The 26670-nt window shown below is 36.5% G+C and overlaps 1 protein-coding gene across 1 annotated transcript; it reads right to left on the minus strand.

Moving 5' to 3' along the window:
• Nucleotides 1-5500: 5500 nt before the first annotated feature.
• LOC137631985 (uncharacterized) lies at nt 5501-25337 on the minus strand. Its single transcript, XM_068363971.1, has 8 exons — nt 25160-25337; nt 21034-21228; nt 16798-18459; nt 16341-16456; nt 11263-11388; nt 10086-10298; nt 7685-7801; nt 5501-5963 (listed from the first exon to the last, which is right to left on the minus strand). The coding sequence occupies exons 1-8, from the start codon at nt 25260-25262 to the stop codon at nt 5646-5648; spliced, it is 2850 nt and encodes a 949-aa protein (XP_068220072.1). The 5' UTR covers nt 25263-25337; the 3' UTR covers nt 5501-5645.
• Nucleotides 25338-26670: the final 1333 nt, after the last annotated feature.

Here is a 26670-nt window from a genome sequence, read left to right on the forward strand (position 1 = left end):
TAATAGGAGTATAATATATGGCTCATTTCAATAGGAAAAACACGTCTAAATGTGCAAAATTTATCATTAATCAAAATCAAATTACAAACTTGCCAACAATTCCATACATCTGGTGCCAGTACCTCGTTGACCCCTATTTTAAGGTACCTTACCTATAGTACCAGTAACTCTTTGGCCCTTATTTTTAAAGGTCCCTTCCCTCTAGTATCCGTGCCTCTTTTGCCCCTATTTTCAGATCCTCTACCTCTATTGCCAGTGCCTCTTTGACCCCCTATTTTCAGATCCCCTACCTTATTACCAGTGCCTCTTTGACCCCTATTTTCAGATCCCCTACCTTATTACCAGTGCCTCTTTGACCCCTATTTTCAGATCCCTTACCTCTATTACCAGTGCCTCTTTGAACCCTATTTCAGATCCCCTACCTCTATTACCAGTGCCTCTTTGACCCCTATTTTCAGATCCCCTACCTCTATTACCAGTGCCTCTTTGACCCCCTTTATTTTCAGATCCCCTACCTCTATTGCCAGTGCCTCTTTGACCCCCTATTTTCAGATCCCCTGCCTCTATTACCAGTGCCTCTTTGACCCATATTTTGAGATCCCCTACCTTATTACCAGTGCCTCTTTGACCCCCTTTATTTTCAGATCCCCTACCTCTATTGCCAGTGCCTCTTTGACCCCCTATTTTCAGATCCCCACCTCTATTACCAGTGCCTCTTTGACCCATATTTTGAGATCCCCTACCTTATTACCAGTGCCTCTTTGACCCCCTTTATTTTCAGATCCCCTACCTCTATTGCCAGTGCCTCTTTGACCCCCTATTTTCAGATCCCCTGCCTCTATTACCAGTGCCTCTTTGACCCATATTTTGAGATCCCCTACCTTATTACCAGTGCCTCTTTGACCCCCTTTATTTTCAGATCGCCTACCTCTATTGCCAGTCCCTCTTTGACCCCCTATTTTCAGATCCCCTGCCTCTATTACCAGTGCCTCTTTGACCCATATTTTGAGATCCCCTACCTTATTACCAGTGCCTCTTTGACCCCCTTTATTTTCAGATCCCCTACCTCTATTGCCAGTGCCTCTTTAACCCCCTATTTTCAGATCCCCACCTCTATTACCAGTGCCTCTTTGACCCATATTTTGAGATCCCCTACCTTATTACCAGTGCCTCTTTGACCCCCTTTATTTTCAGATCCCCTACCTCTATTGCCAGTGCCTCTTTGACCCCCTATTTTCAGATCCCCTGCCTCTATTACCAGTGCCTCTTTGACCTATATTTTGAGATCCCCTACCTTATTACCAGTGCCTCTTTGACCCCCTTTATTTTCAGATCCCCTACCTCTATTGCCAGTGCCTCTTTGACCCCCTATTTTCAGATCCCCTACCTCTATTACCAGTGCCTCTTTGACCCATATTTTGAGATCCCCTACATTATTACCAGTGCCTCTTTGACCCCCTTTATTTTCAGATCCCCTACCTCTATTGCCAGTGCCTCTTTGACCCCCTATTTTCAGATCCCCTGCCTCTATTACCAGTGCCTCTTTGACCCATATTTTGAGATCCCCTACCTTATTACCAGTGCCTCTTTGACCCCCTTTATTTTCAGATCCCCTGCCTCTATTGCCAGTACCTTTTTTTTACCCCTATTTTCAGATCCCCACCTCTATTACCAGTGCCTCTTTGACTCATATTTTGAGATCCCCTACCTTATTACCAGTGCCTCTTTGACCCCCTTTATTTTCAGATCCCCTGCCTCTATTGCCAGTGCCTTTTTTTTACCCCTATTTTCAGATCCCCACCTCTATTACCGGTGCCTCTTTGACTCATATTTTGAGATCCCCTACCTTATTACCAGTACCTCTTTGACCCCCTTTATTTTCAGATCTCCTACCTCTATTGCCAGTGCCTCTTTGACCCCCTATTTTCAGATCCCCACCTCTATTACCATTGCCTCTTTGACCCATATTTTGAGATCCCCTACCTTATTACCAGTGCCTCTTTGACCCCCTTTATTTTCAGATCCCCTACCTCTATTGCCAGTGCCTCTTTGACCCCCTATTTTCAGATCCCCACCTCTATTACCAGTGCCTCTTTGACCCATATTTTGAGATCCCCTACCTTATTACCAGTGCCTCTTTGGCCCCCTATTTTCAGATCCCCTACCTCTATTGCCAGTGCCTCTTTGACCCCCTATTTTCAGATCCCCACCTCTATTACCAGTGCCTCTTTGACTCATATTTTGAGATCCCCTACCTTATTACCAGTGCCTCTTTGACCCCCTTTATTTTCAGATCCCCTACCTCTATTGCCAGTGCCTCTTTGATCCCCTATTTTCAGATCCCCACCTCTATTACCAGTGCCTCTTTGACCCATATTTTGAGATCCCCTACCTTATTACCAGTGCCTCTTTGACCCCCTTTATTTTCAGATCCCCTACCTCTATTGCCAGTGCCTCTTTGACCCCCTATTTTCAGATCCCCACCTCTATTACCAGTGCCTCTTTGACCCATATTTTGAGATCCCCTACCTTATTACCAGTGCCTCTTTGACCCCCTTTATTTTCAGATCCCCTACCTCTATTGCCAGTGCCTCTTTGACCCCCTATTTTCAGATCCCCTGCCTCTATTACCAGTGCCTCTTTGACCCATATTTTGAGATCCCCTACCTTATTACCAGTGCCTCTTTGACCCCCTTTATTTTCAGATCCCCTACCTCTATTGCCAGTGCCTCTTTGACCCCCTATTTTCAGATCCCCACCTCTATTACCAGTGCCTCTTTGACCCATATTTTGAGATCCCCTACCTTATTACCAGTGCCTCTTTGACCCCCTTTATTTTCAGACCCCCTACCTCTATTGCCAGTGCCTCTTTGATCCCCTATTTTCAGATCCCCTGCCTCTATTACCAGTGCCTCTTTGACCCATATTTTGAGATCCCCTACCTTATTACCAGTGCCTCTTTGACCCCCTTGATTTTCAGATCTCCTACCTCTATTGCCAGTGCCTCTTTGACCCCCTATTTTCAGATCCCCACCTCTATTACCAGTGCCTCTTTGACCCATATTTTGATGTGCCCTAGTTAGTTCTAATTCCTCCTTAATTCTTAATTTGAGGTGCCCTACTTTTAGTTCCATTCCCTCCTTGACCTTAGTATTGATGTGCCCCAACTTTCTCTTTTCTGGGTTTACTCCTTCCTTCGATTTTCTTTTCGTTCTCTCTCTCTCTCTCTCTCTCTCTCTCTCTCTCTCTCTCTCTCTCTCTCTCTCTCTCTCTCTCTCTCTCTCTCTGCTTGTCTTGTCTTTAGGTCTTAAATACCCTTTTCTCAATATTTAGTCTTATCACGAGGGATTACACACACACACACACACACACACACACACACACATATATATATATATATATATATATATATATATATATATATATATATATATATATATATATATATATATATATATATACTGCATATATATGCCCTAATCCTTTTATGAAAAATATGTAGAAGTATGTGTTTTATACAGTGAGATTAATTACCTTTTTAAGAGTACTATGACTTTCATAAACTGTGCTGCGCGATCACTGAACTCTGTTATAGGTCACGTGTCTTAAGTCTGATGAAGTGACGCGTTGTAAACCTATTGGTGTCAGTATAATTCCATAAGAACAAGTAGGTACTCGTCTGAAGAGTATCGGGCTGTGTAAAGTATACTCACGAACATTTTTATAATCAAGTGAAAAAACACCATGTTCCAATGTCTCATTATCCGTTGACATGGGACATATATATATATATATATATATATATATATATATATATATATATATATATATGTATATATATACTGTATATATATTTATATATATATATATATATATATATATTTATATATACAGTATATATATATATATATGTATATATATATATATATATATATATATATCCAGTATATATATATATATATATATATATATATATATGTATATATATATGTATATATATATTTATATATATATATATGCAGTGTATATATATATATACGTGTATATATATTTTATATATATATATATATATATATATATATATATATATATATATATAGTGTGTGTGTGTAAACACTTATGTCAATACAGTGCATAAAAATAACTTTTGTTACGATTTTTCGTGCCCAACTAAAATTCACTATAATCCCCTACGGACATATCAAAACTATTCATGGAATATAAGCCTTTGACAATAGTAGACTGTTGTAGGTACTGGTTTCTCTACAAAATGTGCCTTTTTAAATCATATACGTGATTATTATTGTTCGCCAGTAGTGACAAACGTAATTCATATTAACCGTTTTATTTTTTCTTAAGTTCAGATGTAATCAAAAGACCGAGCAGATCAGCGCCATCTGTTATCAACGCGCCCTACTAGCAAGGGAAATTGCTTGCAAAAATTCAAGCTACTCTCCGGTCTTCCCTCTACTGTCTTTGGCTAGCTTTAAGTAAGGCTATTTTTTGGTGAACATGTGAAGTTTTAATGCTGGCTAGACAATCATTGTCGCCTTTTAGCCTTTGATAATTCCATAAATAATACAACATCAGTGATTAAAAAGTAGTCCAAATACTGATGGTAAATATTATAAAAAAAATTTTATGAAGCAATAAAATATAAAGGGGGACAAATACTAACTAATTTATAAGGCAATAATAATAATCTTTTTGATATTTCATTTATATATTTAATTTTCAGAAGCTATAGCTATGCATTATAGTGGTGAATAACAATTTATTCCTTCAAGGTAGAAATTGTCTTTAAATTAAATAAGCCTTTGTAATGAAAAGCCAAGATATACCGGAAAGGTGAATTGCTGTTATACCATAATAATATATTATTAACTAGTAATAAGTGTATGAGCTTTTAGGTTGAATTTCCTTTTCTATATTCGCTTAGTCAGATTGCAGAAGCAAGTTTAGATTCTCTTTCGGAAAACATTTCTTTCCCTGACATTCTGTACTCCACTTTATGACTACTTTTTTTCGAGACTTTACTGATTTTTAATAGATGAATACATAATGTAAACATACATACACTAACAAAGCATAAATACAGTATATATATATACAATACTTGAAAGAACTGTAGTATGACATAACGACAAACTGGTGTGAACAGTCAGATTTAAACATTCAAACAGTTGCGTATAGAAGTCTTTTTTTTCATATACCTAATTAAATATTTAGTCTAATGACCAAATAAGGGACAAGATTACTCTAAAACGGGTATACCTCGGGCTCTCTCTCTCTCTCTCTCTCTCTCTCTCTCTCTCTCTCTCTCTCTCTCTCTCTCTCTCTCTCTCTCTCTCTCTCTCTCTCTCTCTCTCTCTATATATATATATATATATGTATATATATACATATATATAAATATATATATATATATATATATATATATATATATATATATATATATATATATATATATATATATACACACACAGTACATGAACACAATAGTTGAAAGAACTGTAGTATGACATAAGGACAAACTGGTGTGTACAGTCAGATTTAAACATTCTAACAGTTGCGTATAGAAGTCTTTTTTTTCATATACCTAATTAAATATTTAGTCTAATGACCAAATAAGGGACAAGATTACTCTAAAACAGGTATCCCTCGGGTTCTTCCGAATCCAGTACCTTGGGTTCTTCCAAATCCGGTACCACAGGTTTTTCATGGATGAGGACCCGAGCGTAACTAAAGTAAACAATGAGGAAACCTATAAATACTAGAGGAAAAGCTGCTCTAGAAAAGCAGTTCATTGTGGAAGCTACATTGATCCATTGGTCTGGCTGGTTTGCTGAGGGCAGCATCCTTGGCAGGATCCCCTTGGCCCGCTGGCAGCATCCTCTGGAGGACATGGCTAACGGCTCCAAGGTCACTTCCTCTGAGGATTTATTTTCTTTCCTGGAATTTTCCTGTGGATAAAACACAATTTTTTTTTAGACTGGAAATATGATGAACATTTCCATCTGGAGATTATTTTATATTCTTTATTCATTGCTTCTCGTGTTTATTTATTTCCTTACTTCCTTTCCTCCCTTGGCTATTTTTTTCCTGTTGGAGCCTTTAGGCTTATAGCATCCTGTTTTTCTAACTAAGGTTGTTTTTTAGTATTGATAATAATAATAATAATAATAATAATAATAATAATAATAATAATAATAATAATAATAATACCCAAGGCTAGATCATAACTGGATAAATAGAAGAAAACTTTAGAACTGTTTTGTCTGAATTATTCACGAGACCCTAATTTTCTCTCTCAAACAGATATAGTCCATTTCTTTTAGCGATGCATATTTGCACCGACTCGCGGTGGTGCCCCTTTAGCTCGGAAAAGTTTCCGGATCGCTGATTGGTTGGACAAGATAATTCTAACCAATCAGCGATCTGGAAACTTTTCCGAGCTAAAAGGGCACCGCCGCGAGTCGGTGCAAATATGCATCACTAAAAGAAATGGACTATAGTAGTTGGAAGATCATTTCCTAGTACCAATGTTCATTTTCTAACTGTAGCAATTGACTACAGGGAAGAAATTCCTGGGGTTCCTCAAGGTCGTGTTCTTTTCCTGATATTGTGATTATCATTCCTATAGAATAAAGAGCAAGTGTCTGGCTCTATAAGTAGATCAAGAGAAACGTGGCTGATGACAATGCGGATGGAGGTTGGATCTGAGAATTGGGTTGAGCTCTGGAAAGAGACTTATGGGGTGAAGGCATTGAGGCCATATGCATCCAGTGGGTGTCAGAGGGTCAAGATAAGATCATATATAGATGAATAAATATTATTATTATTATTATTATTATTATTATTATTATTATTATTGCTACTTGCTAAGCTACAACCCTACTTGGAAAGGCAGGATGCTATAAGCCCAGGGGTCCCAACAGGGAAAATAGCCCAGTGCGGAAAGGAAACAAGGAAAAATTAAAAATTTCAAGAACAGTAACATTAAAATAAATATTTCCTATATTAACTATAAAAACTTTAGTAAAACGAGAAGAGAAATTAGATAGAATAGTATGCGGAGTGTACCGAGTGTTTCCGATCACGCTTAGCTGCATTACCAAACATAATAATTCAGTCTCCCCCATCCATTGAATAGGAGAGAGGGAGTAGTCATATGCTACTTAGGAAACTGGAAAGGGGTGGGAATGATTGAATTTGTGTGTGTGCATATCTATTGAGTTATTTACCCGTCATTTTTTACGGGTCGCGCACACTTGTAAAAGCGTAGTATTTGGCTACCTCTTGGTAGTAAGTTAGTTGGCTATGTAAATGACACTACCATATTTGTATCAATCCCATTCCTCATTTGGATTTAGATTATTTTTTCCTTTAAAATTTAACATGTAATGAAGACCTAGAATATTCCCTACTTTAGGTTGCTATCGGTTTCATGTTGTTCTTTTTCTGTCTCTTAGTGTTATTCCCATCATTATTTTTTCTATAGTTCTCAGAGTTGTAACTAGCTTATGTTCTAAGGGTTTAGTAAGGCTCCAAGTTTCTAAAGCATAAGTTAATACTGGAAGGACTATCTGATTAAATACTTTTCTTTCTAGAGAAAATGTCATTTTACTTTTCTTAATCTCATTTTATTTATCAAAATTTCTCCATCCAAACATTCATCACTTACCAAGCATTTGTTGATGAGGAGAAGGCTAGTCATCAGGAGGAAGAAGTACACAATGCAAAACATGAACCAGATGTCAATCATTTTGATGTATGCTGTCTGTGGGATGGATGAGCTTGTCTAGAAGAAGAAAGATAAAATAGAATGAAATAAAACCAAATGAATTCGTTAATAGAGAACTAGCTAAAATTAGTGCATGGTGCAAATTATGGGGCATGAAGATGCATAGGCAGATGATGCTACTCTCTTCGCATCAATTCCATCCCCTGAATGTAGATCTGGGGTGGCTGAATCCCTTAATAGAGAACTGGCTAAAATTAGTGCATGGTGCAAATTATGGGGCATGAAGTTGCTTATGCAGATGATGCTACTCTCTTTGCATCAATTCCATCCCCTGAATGTAGATCTGGGGTTGCTGAATCCCTTAATAGAGAACTAGCTAAAATTAGTGCATGGTGCAAATTATGGGGCATGAAGTTGCATATGCAAATGATGCTACTCTCTTTGCATCAATTCCATCCCCTGAATGTAGATCTGGGATTGCTGAATCCCTTAATAGAGAACTAGCTAAAATTAGTGCATGGTGCAAATTATGGGGCATGAAATTGCATATGCAGATGATGCTACTCTCTTCGCATCAATTCCATCCCCTGAATGTAGATCTGGGATTGCTGAATCCCTTAATAGAGAACTAGCTAAAATTAGTGCATGGTGCTGATTATGGGGCATGAAGTTGAATCCAAACAAAACTCAAAGTATGATTGTAAGTAGGTCGAGGACAGTTAATCCTCAACGTCCAGATCTCAGCATTGATAATGTTTCTTTATCTCTATATGACTTTTAAAATTTTAGGTGTGATACTCTATAACAAATTTACTTTTGAGAAACACATTAGGTCTGTGTCTTCTTCAATTGCACAAAAATTGGCTTATTGAGAAAGTCTTTTAAGATTCTCGGTCATCAGTCTATTCTTAATCAGTAATATTATGTTATACTGAAAATTAGTATGTGCAAGTGCAAGGAGTGTGACAGTAGTTTAACCATATAACATATTTTAAGGATTATGATGTTTTTAAAAGAAAGTTGTGTTTTGGTAAGAAAAGTTTTTTGACATGATATAGGACTCAGAGAATTTCTCTTTTGAATATTTTAACATTTTTAAGAAAGATTTAAATTTATTTATCAAAGATTTTTATCTTATCAATTAATTTTTTTATCTGATATTTTTACTATAATTTTTTTATTCAATAGTTTTAATATAAATTGTGTTTTATCTTCCCGAATATAATCGGGCCGCGGTTTGTAAGACTCTGCCTTAACCTTGACTTATTGGGCTAGTTAATCTCCTCCCTGTAATAATAATAATAATAATAATAATAATAATAATAATAATAATAATAATCAGGGTAAAATATAGAGCTTTCTTACAGGGTTATACTTTGAAAAGCTTCTTTTTATCATTATTAATTCCATATTTTCAGATTGGCGTAACAGAAATTTTCACATACTTATTTTACAAAAACCTTAACAATGCATCCCTTTTTTAAACTCACCTTTTAAATTTTCATGGCATAATATGTAGAATATTTTGATCTATGCTTTTTATATATTGAACCAGTAGTTTCTGGTTTGATAAAAAAAAAAAAATAAAAGAATTCTTGGAAAATCGGTAGCAATTTACAAAACCATAAAAAATAGGAAATATAGTATGTTTACAGTATATCCATTCCAAGTATTGAAGAAGGTGTATATTTAGCTAAAATAAATGACGTCTTCGCGATAACTGTTCAGATGTCGGCAGATAGACGAGTTGACGTAATAGCTTTCTTACATGACTAAGTTGATGAGATAATCATCAGTAATTACTCAAGTAATTGATTGAGTGCCAAACTTAAGGACAGGAGAAGGAGAGGAGAAAATTGATACACTATCACCAAGAGTACCCCCATACTATCCTTTCTTCAACTCTTACATTTATTTATTTATCAAAAGGGAAGAGTTTAATCAACCCAATGCGTTAAGCTCGCCTCTTTTCAAGTGCCAAAACCTTCTATCTAAAGGGTTTATGTAAGAAGTCCTTTTTTGATAAGAAATATATAATGAATTGGTACAGTAACGAAATGAATTTCACTTGAGTGTTGTATTCGGCATTTAATTGACACAAGCCATAAAAGAATGAAAGTGTGGATGACTTTGGATTCTGGGAGATCACCACTCTAGGTAATAACAAAGCAAGAGCCTCTCTCAAGAAGTCACCAACACACACTCCTTTTGGAGATAAATAAGTGGTGGATTGTCTACGACAGATGTGGAGGGAGAAGGTGTAAAATTGTTATATTAAAGCTAATATCAAAATGTAAAATCATTATAATCTTGGTACTTGGGACCCAAATACAGACACTACCTGCATGAAGAAGGCAGCCTCGACTAGAAGCCCCGTGAGGCTGACGATGAATCTGTCACTGAAATCATCCACTGGAAAGTAAAAGGTCATGTAGCCAATCGCTGTCACGATGAACGTAGGAAGATAAGTGGATGAGAGGAAGTACGTGGACAGGTTAGAAAAGGTCAGCAGGATGGTGATGCAACTGGTGCCTGTATCTTCAGTATCGTCTTTCTGGAAATGGGAGAAGAAATCGGAAATTAAAAGGGAATTTTCTCAGTAACGAAGTCTATACCGTGTTCGTCGTTTTATTCTTGAAAAGAGGGTCGAAAATGAGCTTAGATGGAATAGTAAACAGTTAAGATTTCTGGCACATTTGAAACCCCATCCCTCATCTCCTGTCACGCTCAGGGGGGGAAAAAGGAGTAGTCATACCCTATTGAAACAGACTTTGAAACCACACTCTCCCTCAAATTGCCAAGTCAGCCAGCTATTTTTAGGAAATGGGATAGGAAGGGTTGAATCTGTGTGTGCATATATGTCTTAAATATTTAGACGTCATCTTTTACGGGTCACGTACACTAGTATCAAAACAATGAAGTGAGGTTACACATCGCTAAGATGCCTTCAGACTTGCCAATCTTCTTCTTCTTCTTCTTTAGGTCTGAGTTAGCCATGGGCATCAGGTTATTCAAAAACCATTTTAGTATCACGGAGCTTTTCTTAAGTAGCGAAGACTAAATGTATAAGATAAACGTGAGTCTTGTGTTGAATTCTCTTTCAAGTATAATCTGTTTAAAGCAGGATGAATAAAACGGAAAGGGAAAGTATAGAAACCTATCGAATATGCATAATGAATGGGCTAATTTTACGTTGATTTAGACCCAGAAGCAGAAAGCCTTAGATAAGTGATTTTGATAAGAAGAGATATGTCATAATGTGAAATAAATCAGTCTTCAAAACCTTTCCTTCCTCGATAACGAATGTGTTTTCTTTTGGATACCAAGAAAATGATTTCGACTTGGATGATTTGCTGTTTTTTTTTTCTTCTTTTTTTTCCACCGAATAATTTGACCTCAAACATGTAAGGTGAAGTATATTCGATTCAGAAAAAAAGGTATCTCATCAACATATGTCTTATAGCATGTTTACGAAGAATCATTTCTACCTTATGTATACATAATATAATTATACATACGCAGGTGGTGTTGTGGATGGTTTCGTTATCAAGATGATACTGCAGCAGCTTACGAACTCCAGTAAATGTTACATTCTTTGCAATCAAGCCTGCTTCTATGGCTTTAATATGGGGCATCTGCATTTTCTATAGAAAAGGGAAAATTGAACATTATAAAACAGGTCTTCTGAAAGCTATTTAAATTTTATTTGCTACAGTTACTGAAAAAGTTATGTGATTAATATAATTGTGTAAGTTATACAAATCTATAGAACTGTCTAGATGTTGACATTTTTATTATTATTGTTACCAGCCAAGCTACTACCCTAGTTGGAAAAGCAGGATGCTATAAGTGAAAGGGTACCAACAGGGAAAGCAATCTTGTGCATAAAGGAAATAAACTATGAATGAAAAAGAAAAAAATATGAAATTTGTCAAAATCAGTAACAACGTTGAAATAGATCAATCACATAATAACCATCAGGCAAAAAGACAATTAAACATTTGGAATAATGAGAGACTTGATCATGCTGACTTTCTTGTATATCTGGTAGCCATATTAGACAGCACTCTGTCTTTTGCAGAACTTGTAAGGAAACTCGAGTCGAAAGTTACCACGAGAAACAATCTATTAGGCAAACTTGCTAACTCTAATTGTTACTGAATATGCCTCATCAACATGTGGAAGATCAAGCCACACCCACAAAATAGATCCTGAACTTAACACATGTAGAATAATAACCGACACCTTGAAACCAACTCCACTTCGCGCACCCTACAGATTGGCGGGCATCGCTCCACCACACTTTCGTAGACATCCATGATAAGACACGGCAGCATAGTCGAGATAATTATATGAGATACCCCTTCTTTGGTCACAGACTGGGTAACGTTGAATAGAGCAAGAACCGTTGCGGATAAGACTGGGAGCAACACCTACAGTATAAATGGGGACTTCCATCAACTAATGAGTGCCAGTGTGGCTATCCATTGCAAACAATGTAACACATCCTTCGTGAACTGGGACTCACATCTACAGATCAAGACCTCTTGAACATCAATGAATCGGCCAAGCAATGCATCCAGTACTGGCGTAACAAGATATGATGACATATAAACTATGAAACAAGACTCTTGTTAACCTGTTCAACAGAAAAGCATTTGTCTATGTATCTGCTTACCAAGACACTTGCCCCAGTTTTGGGGGGTAGATGACATAAAAAAAGAACAAAAGAGGAACTTTTCTTCTCTTAGCTCCCCCACCCTGACGTGGGATTTAGCCGAGTTTGGCTGGTACTGCTAGGGTGCCACAGCCCATCCTCCCCGGTTATCCACCACAAATGAAGCTTCATATATTGAGTCCTCTACTGCGACTACCTCAGCGGTCACCAAGGTAACCTGAGGAAGCAGCAGGGCCTATTGGAACTGCGTCACAATCGCTCAACATTCTTTCCCATTTCTAGCAATTGAAACAAGATATTATCATTAATACCTAGGTTACAATCTTAGTTGGAAAAATAGTCCAGTTAGGAATACAATTTACCCATAAAAGAAACACTTTCTGGTACAACCCAGGAGCATAAGTGGTGGACTACCCTTAAATCTGCACTTTTTGGTGTAGATGTAACAGTTCCTCCTTTACTTAAACCAAATGGCTCTGTCACTCACTGTCCAAAGGAAAAGACAACTCTTTTGTCTGATGAATTTGACAGTAAGCAGAGTAATTAGAAACTCAAACTTCCTCATTCCTGTTTTTCTGAGGTTAAACTAACTAGTTCGCTTTTCAATCTCGTGAAATTAAAGCTCTGTTGATGGACCTTGATGCTTATGGTATTTTTTCTTTGTTTTTTGTCAAGACCACAGATTTATTAGCTCCAAAGTTATCTGTTATTTTTCACAAGTTAGCAAGAAGAGGAGCATTTAGCACTTGTTGGAGAATTGGGGAATGTTACTGCACCATGTAAATGTGTTTTTGTTGGCTCAAGCCCAACTTACTACCGCCCAATTTCCATAACTCCCATATTATCTAAAGTTTTTGAACGTTTTTGGGCAAAACATCTTAATAGGTTTGCTGAAGGTAATCATCTGTTCCCTAGTTTGCAATTTGGTTTTCGTAAAGGCCTTGGAGCATGTGATGCTCTTCTTACAATCTCCAATGCTGTTAAGAAATCCATTGATTGTGGTCAAGAAGTTCGTATGATTGACCTTGATTTTAGTGCTGCCTTTGACCTTATTAATCATTTTGTCCTTGTTTTCAAACTCAACATTTGGGAGTGGATGGGTCGTTTCTTAGCATCATTATTGAATTTTTAAGTAATAGATCACAAAGATTTGTTGTTGATGAGCACCATAGCGTATAGGAATGTGATATCTGGTGTTCCTCAGAGTAGTGTTTTTGGCCCAATACTTTTCATACTATATACACATGACATGTGGTTTGGCCTAGAAAACAAGCTTGTTGCATATGCAGATGATGCTACTCTCCTTGCATCAATTCCATCTCCTGAATGTAGATCTGGGGTTGCTGAATCCCTTAATAGAGATCTAGCTGAAATTAGTGCATGGTGCAAATTATGGGATATGAAGTTGAATCCTAACAAAACTTAAAGTATGATTGTAAGTAGGTCAAAGACAGTGGCTCCTCAACATCCTGATCTCAGCATTGATAATCTTCCTATAACTTTGTATGACTTTTTAAATTTTACATGTGATTCTCGACAGCAAATTTACTTTTGAGAAACACATTAGGTCTGTGTCTTCTTCAATTGCACAAAAAATTGCATTATTGAAAAAGTCTTTAAGATTTTCGGTGATCAATCTATTCTGAAGAAGTGTTTTAATTCTTTCATTCTACCTTGTTTTGAGTATTGTTCTCCTGTCTGGTCTTCAGCTGCTGATTCTCATCTTAATTTGTTGGTCAGGAACTTACGGTCTATTAAATTTCTTATTCCTGATCAAGATTAGTCTTTGGCACCGTCGTTCAATTAGTTCATTGTGCATGTTGCATAATTTTTTTTTTTTTAATTCTGACACTCCTTTACATTCAGATCTTCCCGGACAGTTCCATCCTGTTCGTAATACTAGGCATGCAGTTAATTCTAATAGTCAGGCATTCTCCATCATTAGGCTCAATACTCAACAGTACTCTAGAAGTTTTATTCCAGCTGTGACCAAGTTGTGGAATGATCATCCTTGTCAGGTAGTTGAATCGGTAAAACTTCAATAGTTCAAACTTGCATGAAATGTTGTTTTTTTTTATGTTGAACAGGCTGATATAAGTATTTTTATAGTTTATATATGAAATATATGTTTTAATGTTGTTAATGTTTTTAAAATATTTTATTTTAATTGTTCATTACTTCTTATATCGTTTATTTATTTTCTTATTTCCTTTCCTCACTGGGCTATTTTCTCCTGTTGGAGGGCTTTGGCTTATAGAATCTTGCTTTTCCAAATAGGGCTGTAGCTTAGCTAGTAATAATAATACTAGGAAAGGAAATACTCTAAACTACAGGACAAGTATTGAATAATTGATACGAAGAGTTTTAAGATCAGTAACAACATTAAAATTAATCTATCATATATAAACTATGAAGAGAGACAAATGTCAGCCTGTTCAACAAAGAAACATTCTCTGCAAGTTTGAATTTCTGAAGTTCCATCGATTTAACACCCACCAGATTAGGAAGATCATAGATGGAATAAAACTTGGAAAATACTGTTAATATTGAACCTTATGACGGTCTAACTCTAGGCAATACTGATAGAATTAACTAGATTCCTAGTACTAAGTACAGAAAGGTACAGTCTGGGAAGATCTGAATTTATAGGATGGTAAGAGGTAGACCAAAGCGAAGGTGGATGGACTGTATCAAGGATGACCTTTGATCAAAAGGATTAACCGGTGATGACGTGTGGGACAGAGGTAGATGGAGAACGCTGGCCAGAAACATCGACCCCACATAAAAGTGGGAAAAGATTCAGACAAAGAAGAAGAAGAAGAAGTAAGAATTATGAAAAATCTTATGCATCAGTTTCAAAGAACTCGCTGAACAACAGTGCCATAGGTTAATATCCATATCTCGAATAATGAATTTATTCGATGGTAAGTTTTTGTATTACAAATTAAGACGAGGAAAAGCAACTAAAGACCATTAAGGAGAATAATGTTCAAAACATGGTGGAATGAGAGAATTACACAATTTCCTCAGGAGAGATAATCACTGAATCTTTAAATCACAAAGCCTTTTGATGGTTATACAGATTTGGCTTGCTGATTTGGTATAAATATTTGTTATTTTACAAAATTGTTTATAAAGTCCAGAGAAAAAGCTATGGGTATTGGGTTTTCAGAAAATGTGATCTATCCTAAAACAAAATATTATGTAGTTACTTGTAACATTTGTTGTACAAAACCATCTACAAAATACTACAGAGAATTTACCACTGATCTATGATAAAGCTTTTCAACTAAATTTAGTATTTTGAGTTTTATATGGTAAGATGTTATCTCAGATGCTGGTAATGATTTCCCACAATTCTCCTTGACATGCATTTCTAGGCAATTCTGTAGATCCTTTTGAATGCCAAACATTTTATGTTTTACGACAATTGTTCATCAAATCATGAAATGTGGCAGGAAGGTACTTCATGGCCTAAGAATATTTGATTGATATTACATTTTACAACGCCCAAAATAAAAAAAAAAAAAATCAATCAATCCATCCAGGAATAAATAATCCCTTAGAATATATTTAAACTCAGCATTCACTAAAAATGCATTTAAAGTAGATTATGGTTCCTGCAATAATAGCAAATCTTTAAAATTCATCTCACAGTTCTTTTAAGTAACATTTGCGGAAACAACAAAACAAGAAATTAAAGCAGTGTTAGTATGGTCAACACAATAGGGCTTTAAAATCCAAAAGAATGTCAACAGTTTTTATAAATTTGATATGAATCTGTGTTCCTACTCTACTCTAGTGTAATTTTACGAGATGACAGAGATAAAAGATGTTTATTTCATTACTTTAATTGACTTTGCTGATGTAGAATTCCTTTACCAGACAATTGTTTTGAAGAAAACTTAAGAATCTTACCACCGTGCAGGTTTGTATATCAAAAGGAAAGGCAAAGAGCTGAAAGTTGCAGGCAGACGAAACCACCACAATTTTATCTAGTTTAAGGGGATTTTTTTTACCACTGTATGTGAGAGCTGAAACATAAAAAGTTTATATTAGGTTGTGATGGTTACATACTTCACAAGTCATTGTTGAAATTTCATGTATAATCTACATTATTCCACAGAAGTGACAATTTTGATCAAGTTCATTCTTGTCAAGATTCTTAGGCTGAATGTGTTGTACTAAACTAGCGATATTTTTATATTTATTTTGGAGCTATTTAGATTTCATAAGGACATCTTCGCTTTTATGGTTTTAAATTGAATACCCTTTTATTCTTAATTTATAACAAATGATATCGGCGTCAATGACCTTAGATGTCAGGATGCCAGAAAACTCCAAATCAATCTGTCAATCTGGATGTCAGACTTACCTTCACTTACAGAGTCATATTCATCGAAGTCGGGTTCCTCTTCTCTGACGACGCAAGTCACATTTGTCCTTTCTTTGACATCACTAAATGTATCTTCGTCGCCTAGGAAATGCACTGGGGGTACCCATACTTTTTCAGTTATTTTATTTTTCAAGACACTCCGTTCCAAATGAAAATACTCAAGCCTTAGGTCATGCCAAGTATATTCAAGGCGAAGTTCTAAGTCTATCTGAAAACCTATGATACTGAATTTTTTTATTGACAGTATGACGATATTGACCAACACTTTGATTGGGTTATGACCGTAATTTTTCGGCTGAGTTGGGGAGGGAAGGTAGCGGTCATAGGTTGCTGGAAGGGTTACATGGGAACAATCAATTTCATCTGAGGCATCAATACAGTCCACCAACCCATCACATCTGAAATATCGTGGTACACAGCTTCCATCGAGGCAGGTAAAACTGAATTTGTCGCAGCTAGAAAACTTAAGTTTTTCGTAAGTATAACTTCCGCCACATTTGTCGTTGTCAATCCACCACTCATTTATCCCAAAAGGAGTGTGTGTTGATGACTTCTTCCTGAGAATGGCTTTTGCTTTGTCATTACGGTGAGTGGTGATCTCCCAGAATCCAAAGTCATCCACACTTTCATTATTTTCTGGCTTGTGAAAATTAATTGCCGAATACAAAAATCCAGTGAAATTCATTTCGTTATTGTACCAATTCATTATATATTTCTTATCAAAAAAGGACTTCTTACATAGACCCTTTAGATAGAAGGTTTTGGCACTTGAAATGGTGCAAGATACACACCTCTCTTCTTCGCAAGAAGTTAACTCCCATTTGCCCGACATGTCGATGTCATCCTTGACAGTGATATAGGAAGCACAGTGATGATCTGGCGTCCCAAATGATTTCTTGAAATTATCATATGTTAATTCTTTGTCGTATCCGTCGTATTTAACCATCCATGTTCCTTCGACAGAGTCGTTCTTGATTCCAACCCAAAATGTATCCAATTGGGTTTCAATTCCACACTGATCTAAATATGGAAACATTCCCTCAGTAATTTTGGTATTTTGTTTTCCATCAATGGGGTAACTAATGTCTCCCCCAATAGCTCTGCAGTACTGCAATGATTCCTGGAATGGCCGGATTTCTGGTGAGAAAATTGTATAAGGCTCAAACTCTGTTTGACTTGCATCCTTGCTAGGCAATGTTCCAGTTTGGACCTCACTCATTTCGAATTGTTCTGAGATGTTGGCGAAGTCGATGACAGGGACCAATGAAGTATAATTCTCCTCAAGAAACTGATAGGCAGACATTTCATCTAAGGACAAGACGAAGTCATATATTTTGAAATCCCCAATTGTTCCATGAAAACTCTGGAATTTCGAAAATCCCCCATTCACTCTGTCTTGTTTTTGGCCAATATAAAGACTTCCTCCTCCATAAAAGACTAGTGCGTCGGTGGAATTAATCATGAAATTTTCAGCATGTAATCTAGTAGAATCCCAGATTCCTTTAACTTCTAGAGACTCGAGGTCCATAGAAATGCAAGCTGCATACCAAGTGGCGAGGTCTACGGTAGATATGGCAAAGTGTACAATCTCATGGCTGTCACAGCAGATCAACACTAGCATCTCGTCTTCTTCATCAACATCTGTAAAAACATGTTGGTAGAGGAGGGGTAAATTTTAAATTGAAAAAAAAAAATCCTTAATTTGTTTCAGGTTATATTTAAGATTTATGTAAAATAGAATATTTCAGAATTAATGTTTAAACAAACCTGAGTCCTTTAAAATAGGGTACATGTTAACGTGATAGTTTAGGACAGAAGCTCTACTTTTCACTTTCAATTCGGGACTGAGAGGGGTGGTTGAGGTGGAAAATTCTACTTTTAACTTTAAAGGACTCGGATTTATATAGCTAGGAAAAATACAAATAACTCTTTGGCAGTCACATCCTCTCAGGATGACCCAGGAAAACTGTTCACCACTGGTATCTCAATAGAGACTTGGTGATTCCAATTACCGCACCCTGGTACACCATCTATCTAATTGAGACACTCCTCACAATTACCGCACCCTGGTACACCATCTATCTAATTGAGACACTCCTCACAATTACGGCACCCTGGTACACCATCTATCTAATGGAGACACTCCTCACAATTACCGCACCCTGGTACACCATCTATCTAATTGAGACACTCCTCACAATTACCGCACCCTGGTACACCATCTATCTAATTGAGACACTCCTCACAATTACCGCACCCTGGTACACCATCTATCTAATTGAGACACTCCTCCCATGTAATGATGCTCCTACGGAATTGGGTGAGGGATACAATTTACTTCGGAGAGGCTTCCCAAATGATTCCTCTTGGAATCCCAGTTTGGGTTTTGAAGTTAAGATCAAATTACTAACAAAACTACTTGAATTGTAGGTATCAATAAGAAACTTATGACCAGCTACAGGCCACTAGCAAAAGGACGTTTCTTGACACTTGTCAGTGCTTATGCCTCAACATTAGTTGGTGAAAAAAACATCGAAATGTCACTTCCACTGTGTCCTTGATGCAGTGCCACAAAATATCAACAAACCTAATAAAGGTAGTCCTACTCGGATAATTCAGTGCTCATGTTGGGAAAAACAAGACTCTCTCCGGACAGGCAACATGAATGCTGATAACTATACCTGCTATGAGCTAAGCACGATCTCATTATTACACTATTCCTTCTGAGGGACCAGTTTAAAACAAGTTTGAATGAACTACTGCAATGGGAAGGCTGCATTCAGGGTTGCCAGATTTGCTCCCCAGGATTATCGTACATGGGCCTTAAAATTATCGTTTTTCACCCAAAATTATCGTACGAATGGCAACACGGGTTGCATTGAAGACGACTGGAATTGTTCCAGCTCACTGGGTGCATTGATTCCAGTTAATGAATTTCTTGATTACTTCAGCAATGACAGTAAATATTTTATGAATTTTGTGGTTTATCATTAAAGGCAGCATTAACAATTCTGTTAGTTGTAAATTTCTCTTCTCTTATCCACCCCCCCCCCCCCCCGTCGCTTCCATTTGACACCAAACAAGACGGCTTTCTATAAACTTTGAAAATCCATCGTTCTCATCATTTAATCGTTAATTACCTGTTAATTACTAACCAATGGCGGTAACAATCATTCTGTCTTGTGCACCGTTATGTTCTCCTGTCTCCCCCCCCCCTATTTATTTGACACCAAATACGACTGATTTCTGTCAACTTTGAAAATCCATTATTTACTTCAATTAATCGTTAATTACTAATCAGAATCATTCAATCTAGTGCACCTGTCTCCTGTTTTACACGACACCAAACACGGCCGTTATCAGTGGACTTCTAGTGTTGATTATTTTTTAAATGATTATTAATCAACAAAACAAAAATAAAGAAATCAGGCTCTGAACATTGACGCTGGTATTCTTTTTATATACACATACCAATTTTCAAGCAGATCGGTCAAGTATTAGGGGAGGAGTAGGCTTTTGAAATCAATTCCTCGAAAGTTATTAATTACTTAATATTATTATTATTATTATTATTATTGTTGTTGTTGTTGTTGTTGTTGTTGTTGTTGTTGTTATTATTACTAGCCAAGTTACAACCCTAGTTGGAAAAGCAACATGCTTTATTAAGCCCAAGGGCTCCAACAGGGCAAAATAGCCCAGTGAAGAAAGGAAAGAAGGAAATAAATAAATGATGAGAAAAAAATTAACAATTAATCATTCTAAAACATTACAACGTCAAAACAGATATGTCTTATATAAACTATAAAAATACTCATGTCAGCTTGGTCAACATAAAAACATTAAATGTATCAATAATTGATGGTCTGACAACTTTATGGTGAGTAATCAACGAGTACTCTCTTCTAGAGTCTACAAAACGAATGTGTGTGTGTGTTAATGTGCGATATCTTTTGTATCGAAAGGAACACACGAAAGAAGTGAATCACCATGCTCAAAAACGCCATCCCTTCCTTAAGGGAATGGCGCCTATCAGCAGATCGTTTATATTTGATCCGCAAGGTGACAGCGGATGCTCTTCTCGGGTTCAACCCAATAGAGTTGGAATGGTACACGGACGCAGACCCATTCCCTCCCAGAAGGGGACAAGTCCCCGAGCTGCAGATTTAATGTTAGGTTAGGTTGAACATAACAACGAAGACTAAACACTATACTCACAGATGTACAGGTGATGAGCGTCATCCGGTATGGCGTAGGACACTATCGAGTTCCGATCTCTGAACCGCTGGAAGTTGACTCGGAAGCATACGGTAAATTGGGTCATTTCTGGTACGACGCCTTTGTAAAGCAGGTACGATGTCGTTGTGGGAATGCCATCGCTCTGGAACGTCGCTGTTACAATCGGATCCGCTTCTGGAAGGACAGAGGAGAGGTTCAGCAGAACAACAGATTTTCTAATATTGTTATTAATTCAGATCAGATAAACCTGAAATTAAATGTTGAACATTAAAAAGAGAAATTTCAGACCAAAATGAATAAGTGAACAATGAAACAAGAACTACTTTGAATTGCTTTACAAATAATCACCTGTAGATGCCCATGCTACCCCCCCCCCCCTCTCTCTCTCTCTCTCTCTCTCTCTCTCTCTCTCTCTCTCTCTCTCTCTCTCTCTCTCTCTCAAAAGCATTTCAACCAAAGGTATTCATGGTTGGAACATTGAGAAATTAGAAAACATAAAATAATAGCACTTTCTAATATACTAGGAAAGGATTAATGGCAGTTTGGAAAATTAAAAAAATGTATAATGGCTTTCTAAAGATGTTCTGATAACATCAACCCTCTGGTGATCCGATGTCGCATTTTGTCGTGTCGTCCAATACATATTTCAGCGGAAATGTTTGCTAAAAATCGCTGCGTCATTCAAGGAAAACGAGATTTATATCTGCGAGAGGCCAGGTTCATGGCCTAGTCGAATATTATTATTATTATTATTATTATTATTATTATTATTACTTGCTAACCTACAGCCCTACGTGGAAAAGCAGGATGCTGTAAGCCCAGGGGCTTCAACTGGGAAAATAGCCCAGTGAGGAAAGGAAACGTGGAAAAATAGAATATTTTAAGAACAGTAACACCATTAGAAAAAATATTTCCTATGTAAACTGTAAGAACTTAAACAGAACAAGAGGAAGAGAAGTGAGATAGAATAGTGTGCCCGAGTTTACCCTCAAGCAAGAGAACTCTAATCCAAGACAACGTAAGACATTGGTACAAAGGCCATGGCATTACCCAAGACAAGAGAACAATGGTTTGATTTTGGAGTGTCCTTCTCCTAGAAGAGCTGCTTATCATAGCTAAAGAAAACAGAAAACAAATAGCAACAATCCATACGTAGGACTGGTCTAGCAAACTCTTAATACGTAGCGAGAATTCTCCTTGTTTAAAGGCCGTTCATAAACGGCAGAGGCAAGGGACAGTGACATTGCCCTAGCTCAGCTCAGGATAAGGATAGGGAAGTTGGGAATATGGGGAGAGGATACAATCCATTTTATAGCCCGGAGACAGGTACTCGGGATGGGAAAGAATGAGGAAAAGGGAGAAAGATAATGCCCCAAGAGACTGACCATATTATGATCAGCGCCCAAGCCCACTCTTCACCCAAGCTAGGACCAGGGAGGGCCAGGCAGTGGCTGCTGATGACTCAGCAGATAGACCTATAGGCTCCCCCAGAAAATCCCCCCCCCCCAATCTTAGCTCACAAGGATGGTAAGGTTACAGACACTAGTGGCACTAAGGAGTTTGAGCGGGACTGGCAAGCACTAGGCAGAGACGTTACCAATCAGGCCACAACAGCTTTTTATTTCTCTTATACCATGTGGAAGGGAATTGTTTTGTATTTTCACAAGGTGTGGCAAAACGTGAAAGTACGAGCGGGGATATATATATATATATATATATATATATATATATATATATATATATATATATATATATATATATATATAATTTACTGCAGATTTACTTTACATAATCATTATTGTGAGAACACCTAATGGTTTTATCTATGCTATATATAGGACATTTATTCAGCATTTCATTGCTGCTTTTACCTTTTTATAGCATTATTTATTATGGAGTGGTAAGAAAATTATAAGCTATTTACACGTTGAGACCCGTGGTTTGACCCGAGTCGCTTGTTTTTGCATGTATAAATAATTGCAATATTCATATTTCATACACCACTTAAAAGGCCATTCTTTGTATTTTCACGTGGCATATGTTTTGACGTTGTTGCTGTTTTTAGAATTAATTATTGTTAATTTGTTCTCATCATTTATGTCCTTATTTCCTTTCCTCACTGGGCTATTTTTCCCTGTTGGAGCCCTTGGGCTTATAGCATCTTGCTTTTATAACTAGGTTTGTAGCTTGGCTAGTAATAATGATACCAATATGAATACTTCTTCATAAAATATATATCATACATTTCCTTAGACCAAGAAAAAAATACTTTTCCGTAATGTAACGACAATTGATCTATTTTTATGACAGTACATATATGCTTTATCTATTTTCTATATGAAAAATTCATTCAGTGTTGCCAGATCCCTGCCTTTAGTTTAACCGCTTCTGACGTCATCAACCCTCATTTTCACTAACTATTGTGGCCTGGTATCACTGTTTGCCCGTCAGGCATGCTCGATCGTTTCAACAGGGCTTTAGCTTGTTGCACGGAACCATATTATTATTATTATTACTATCCAAACTACAACCCTAGTTGGAAAAGCAAGATGCTATAAGCCCAGGGGCTCCAACAGGGAAAAATAGCCCAGTGAGGAAAGGAAATAAGGAAATAAATAAATGAAGAGAATAAATTAACAATAAATCATTCTAAAATATGAGACAACGTCAAAACAGACATGTCATATAATAAACTATCAACAACATCAAAAACAAATGTCATAAATAAACTATAGAAAGACTATGTCCGCCTGGTCAACAAAAAAGCATTTGCTCCAACTTTGAACTTTTGAAGTTCTACTGATTCAACCACCCGATTAGGAAGATCATTCCACAACTTGGTCACAGCTGGAATAAAACTTCTAGAGTACTGCGTAGTATTGAGCCTCGTGATGGAGAAGGCCTGGCTATTAGAATTAACTGTCTGCCTAGTATTATATCTTATATTTTTGACGTGTTAAAGTGCCCAAATAACTTATGCGAAAGTACCTCTTTTCTCCCTGGGCAAGAGCATTGTACCACAAAGCATGTGTGGACCTTTCAAAACCGCGAGATGTTTAGATAAAGATTAAAAATTTATTTCCTTTTGGTGTAAATTACTAGTGATTAGTAACCATTGCTTGTTCGGGACTGGTTCTAAATTGGGTGGAGTGATGGCTCGGTCACTGAACACACGCACACACACATACACACATTCATTATATATATACTATATATATAAACTATTGTTCTCTAGTCTTAGGTAATGCCATAGCCTCTGTACCATGGTCTTACACTGTCTTGGGTTAGAGTTCTCTTGCTTAAGGATACACTCGGGCACACTATTCTATCTAATTCCTCTTTCTCTTTTGTTGAAGTTTTTATAGTTTATAAAGGAAATATTTATAATAATGTTACTGTTCTTAAAATATTTTATTTTTCCTTGTTTCCTTTCCTCACTGAGCTATTTTCCCTGTTGGGGCTACTGGGCTTATAGCATCCTGCTTTTCCAACTAGGGTTGTAGCTTGGCAAGTAATAATAATAATAATAATAATAATAATAATAATAATAAATGTCACTTGTACAAGTCATCTTACTTGAATCGTATCAGTTATTCAACAGATAATATCTATCTTGTTCTGGTTCGGAGTACATTATATGAAAAGCTGGAGCATTTTACCCTTTGGAATCAAGAAATTCTTTTACTTTTCTCTAGATGACAGGATTGGTTTTCTAGAGAACAACTAGTGCCCTAGAGGTCGTTCTTGAATGGCAGAGACAAGAGACAGTGACAATGCCCCAGCGACTGACCATACGTGTGATCAGCGCCCAAGCCCCCTCTCCACCCAAGCTAGGACCAGGGAGGGCCAGGCAATAGCTGCTGATTATCGGCAGGTAGACATACAAGCTCCTCCCATCCTTAGCTCACAAGGATGGTGAGGTTGCAGATACTACAAGAAAAACTATCAAGCTTGAGCATATCTCGAACCCCAATCCAGCAGATTGCCAGTCAGGGACGTTTCCAATAGGCTTATCAATAGGTGTAGCAAGAGCAAGAAAACTATAACAAAAAGCCAAGCGAGTATGAAAATCCAAAATGAACTGGATGGGTTGAATTTGACCTACCATATACAGTAGCTGTTACATTTTCCTCCTTGCTGATGTTCTGGGCAAGGGATGGTTGCAGAGTGATGCCTAGTAAGAGCAAATAGGGTACACATTGCATCATGCGTGAGAGCAATGGTTGTCTAAGGCATCAAATGGTTTGAAAATCCTGGAGAATGTCCTCTCGAGGACGCACTGCTGTTTCCTGTGGGATGAGAAATGTTTGATTTTTCCTTGACGCAATAAGATATTTGGTTATGTAGAAAGTGAGGATCATACGCGCGAGCACACACACACACACATATATATATATATATATATATATATATATATATATATATATATATATATACATATACTGTATATATATATATATATATATATATATATATATATATATATATATATATATGGGATCCTTTCAAAAGTGTGATATATCAGAGCAGTGACAATAAAAGTGACAAAAATAGTTATTAAAAAAGTGACATCAGGAGAGATTTATCGGATAATAACATTTTAGCCCTAACAATGATTGCTTATATTATGTCTGATAAGAAGACTTACATGTATAAACAAAAATAAGATTGAAATATATTATAAGTATATTTAAACCTTTATTTTTTAAATGTAAAAGTAGATAAAAAAAATAACGTTTATTAGCTTCTTTGTCATTAAATACTTAAAAATACTTGAAACATTTATTTTTAAAAATGTTGTAGATGAAAACATTCTTAACATTTTTCTTTACCTCCGCCAAGGAAGTTAGAAGGAGGTTATGTTTTCGCCCCTTATTGTGTTTGTTTTTGAACAACTTCCTGGCCACAATTTTAATCGTAATGAAACTTTCTGGTCTTAACTGTTATGTAAAAAGCTGGAAATGATTAAATTTTGGAATGTCAAGGTCACGGTTAAGTAAAATGTCCAATTCACGTAATCAGCCATAAGTTTGGACATCGTTGTCACAGAGACTTCAAACTTGGTTCATATTTGAGTATATGAAAATCCACGCCAATTATACATGTTAAGGTCGAAGGTCAAGGTCGAGTCCAAGGTCAAGGTCAAGCAAAAATTCAAATTCCGGTCATAAAGTAATGAAACTTGCAGCGATTTTAAACTGTTAAGTAAAGAGCAGGAAATGATTAATTGATTCTGGGAAAGGCACGCTGGTTTCGAGAAATAAGCTGCCGTGGTGGAGGTCTGCACAGTGCTTTTCTAGTTCTACTTGTCACTGTCCATCTTCGTGTTAAACAAAAAGAAATTACTTTCCGCAGTTCGAGGAAAGGTTACGACTATAATTGTATTTATAAGTATCATTAACTTGGCTGCCACTGAAACAGTTACATGTTATGTTATGTCACTTGAATTTTTATTTTTATTTGTCACTTGTATTACACCCATATATATATATATATATATATATATATATATATATATATATATGTATGTATATATACGTATTTATATATATATATATATATATATATATATATATATATATATATATATATATATATATATATATATATATACGT

The sequence above is a fragment of the Palaemon carinicauda genome, chromosome 40, assembly GCF_036898095.1.
Source record: "Palaemon carinicauda isolate YSFRI2023 chromosome 40, ASM3689809v2, whole genome shotgun sequence".
NCBI classification, from domain to species: Eukaryota; Metazoa; Arthropoda; class Malacostraca; order Decapoda; family Palaemonidae; genus Palaemon; species Palaemon carinicauda.

Excerpts from the sequence above, each read along its gene's own strand:
- LOC137631985 (XM_068363971.1), bottom strand. The coding sequence starts at position 25,262 with ATGATGCAATGTGTACCCTATTTGCTCTTACTAGGCATCACTCTGCAA. Across the intron at positions 16,457-16,797 it reads ATATGACTCTGTAAGTGAAG|CTCTCACATACAGTGGTAAA; the intron begins GTAAGTCTGACA and ends TTTATGTTTCAG. Across the intron at positions 10,299-11,262 it reads CCATCCACAACACCACCTGC|AAAGACGATACTGAAGATAC; the intron begins GTATGTATAATT and ends TCCCATTTCCAG.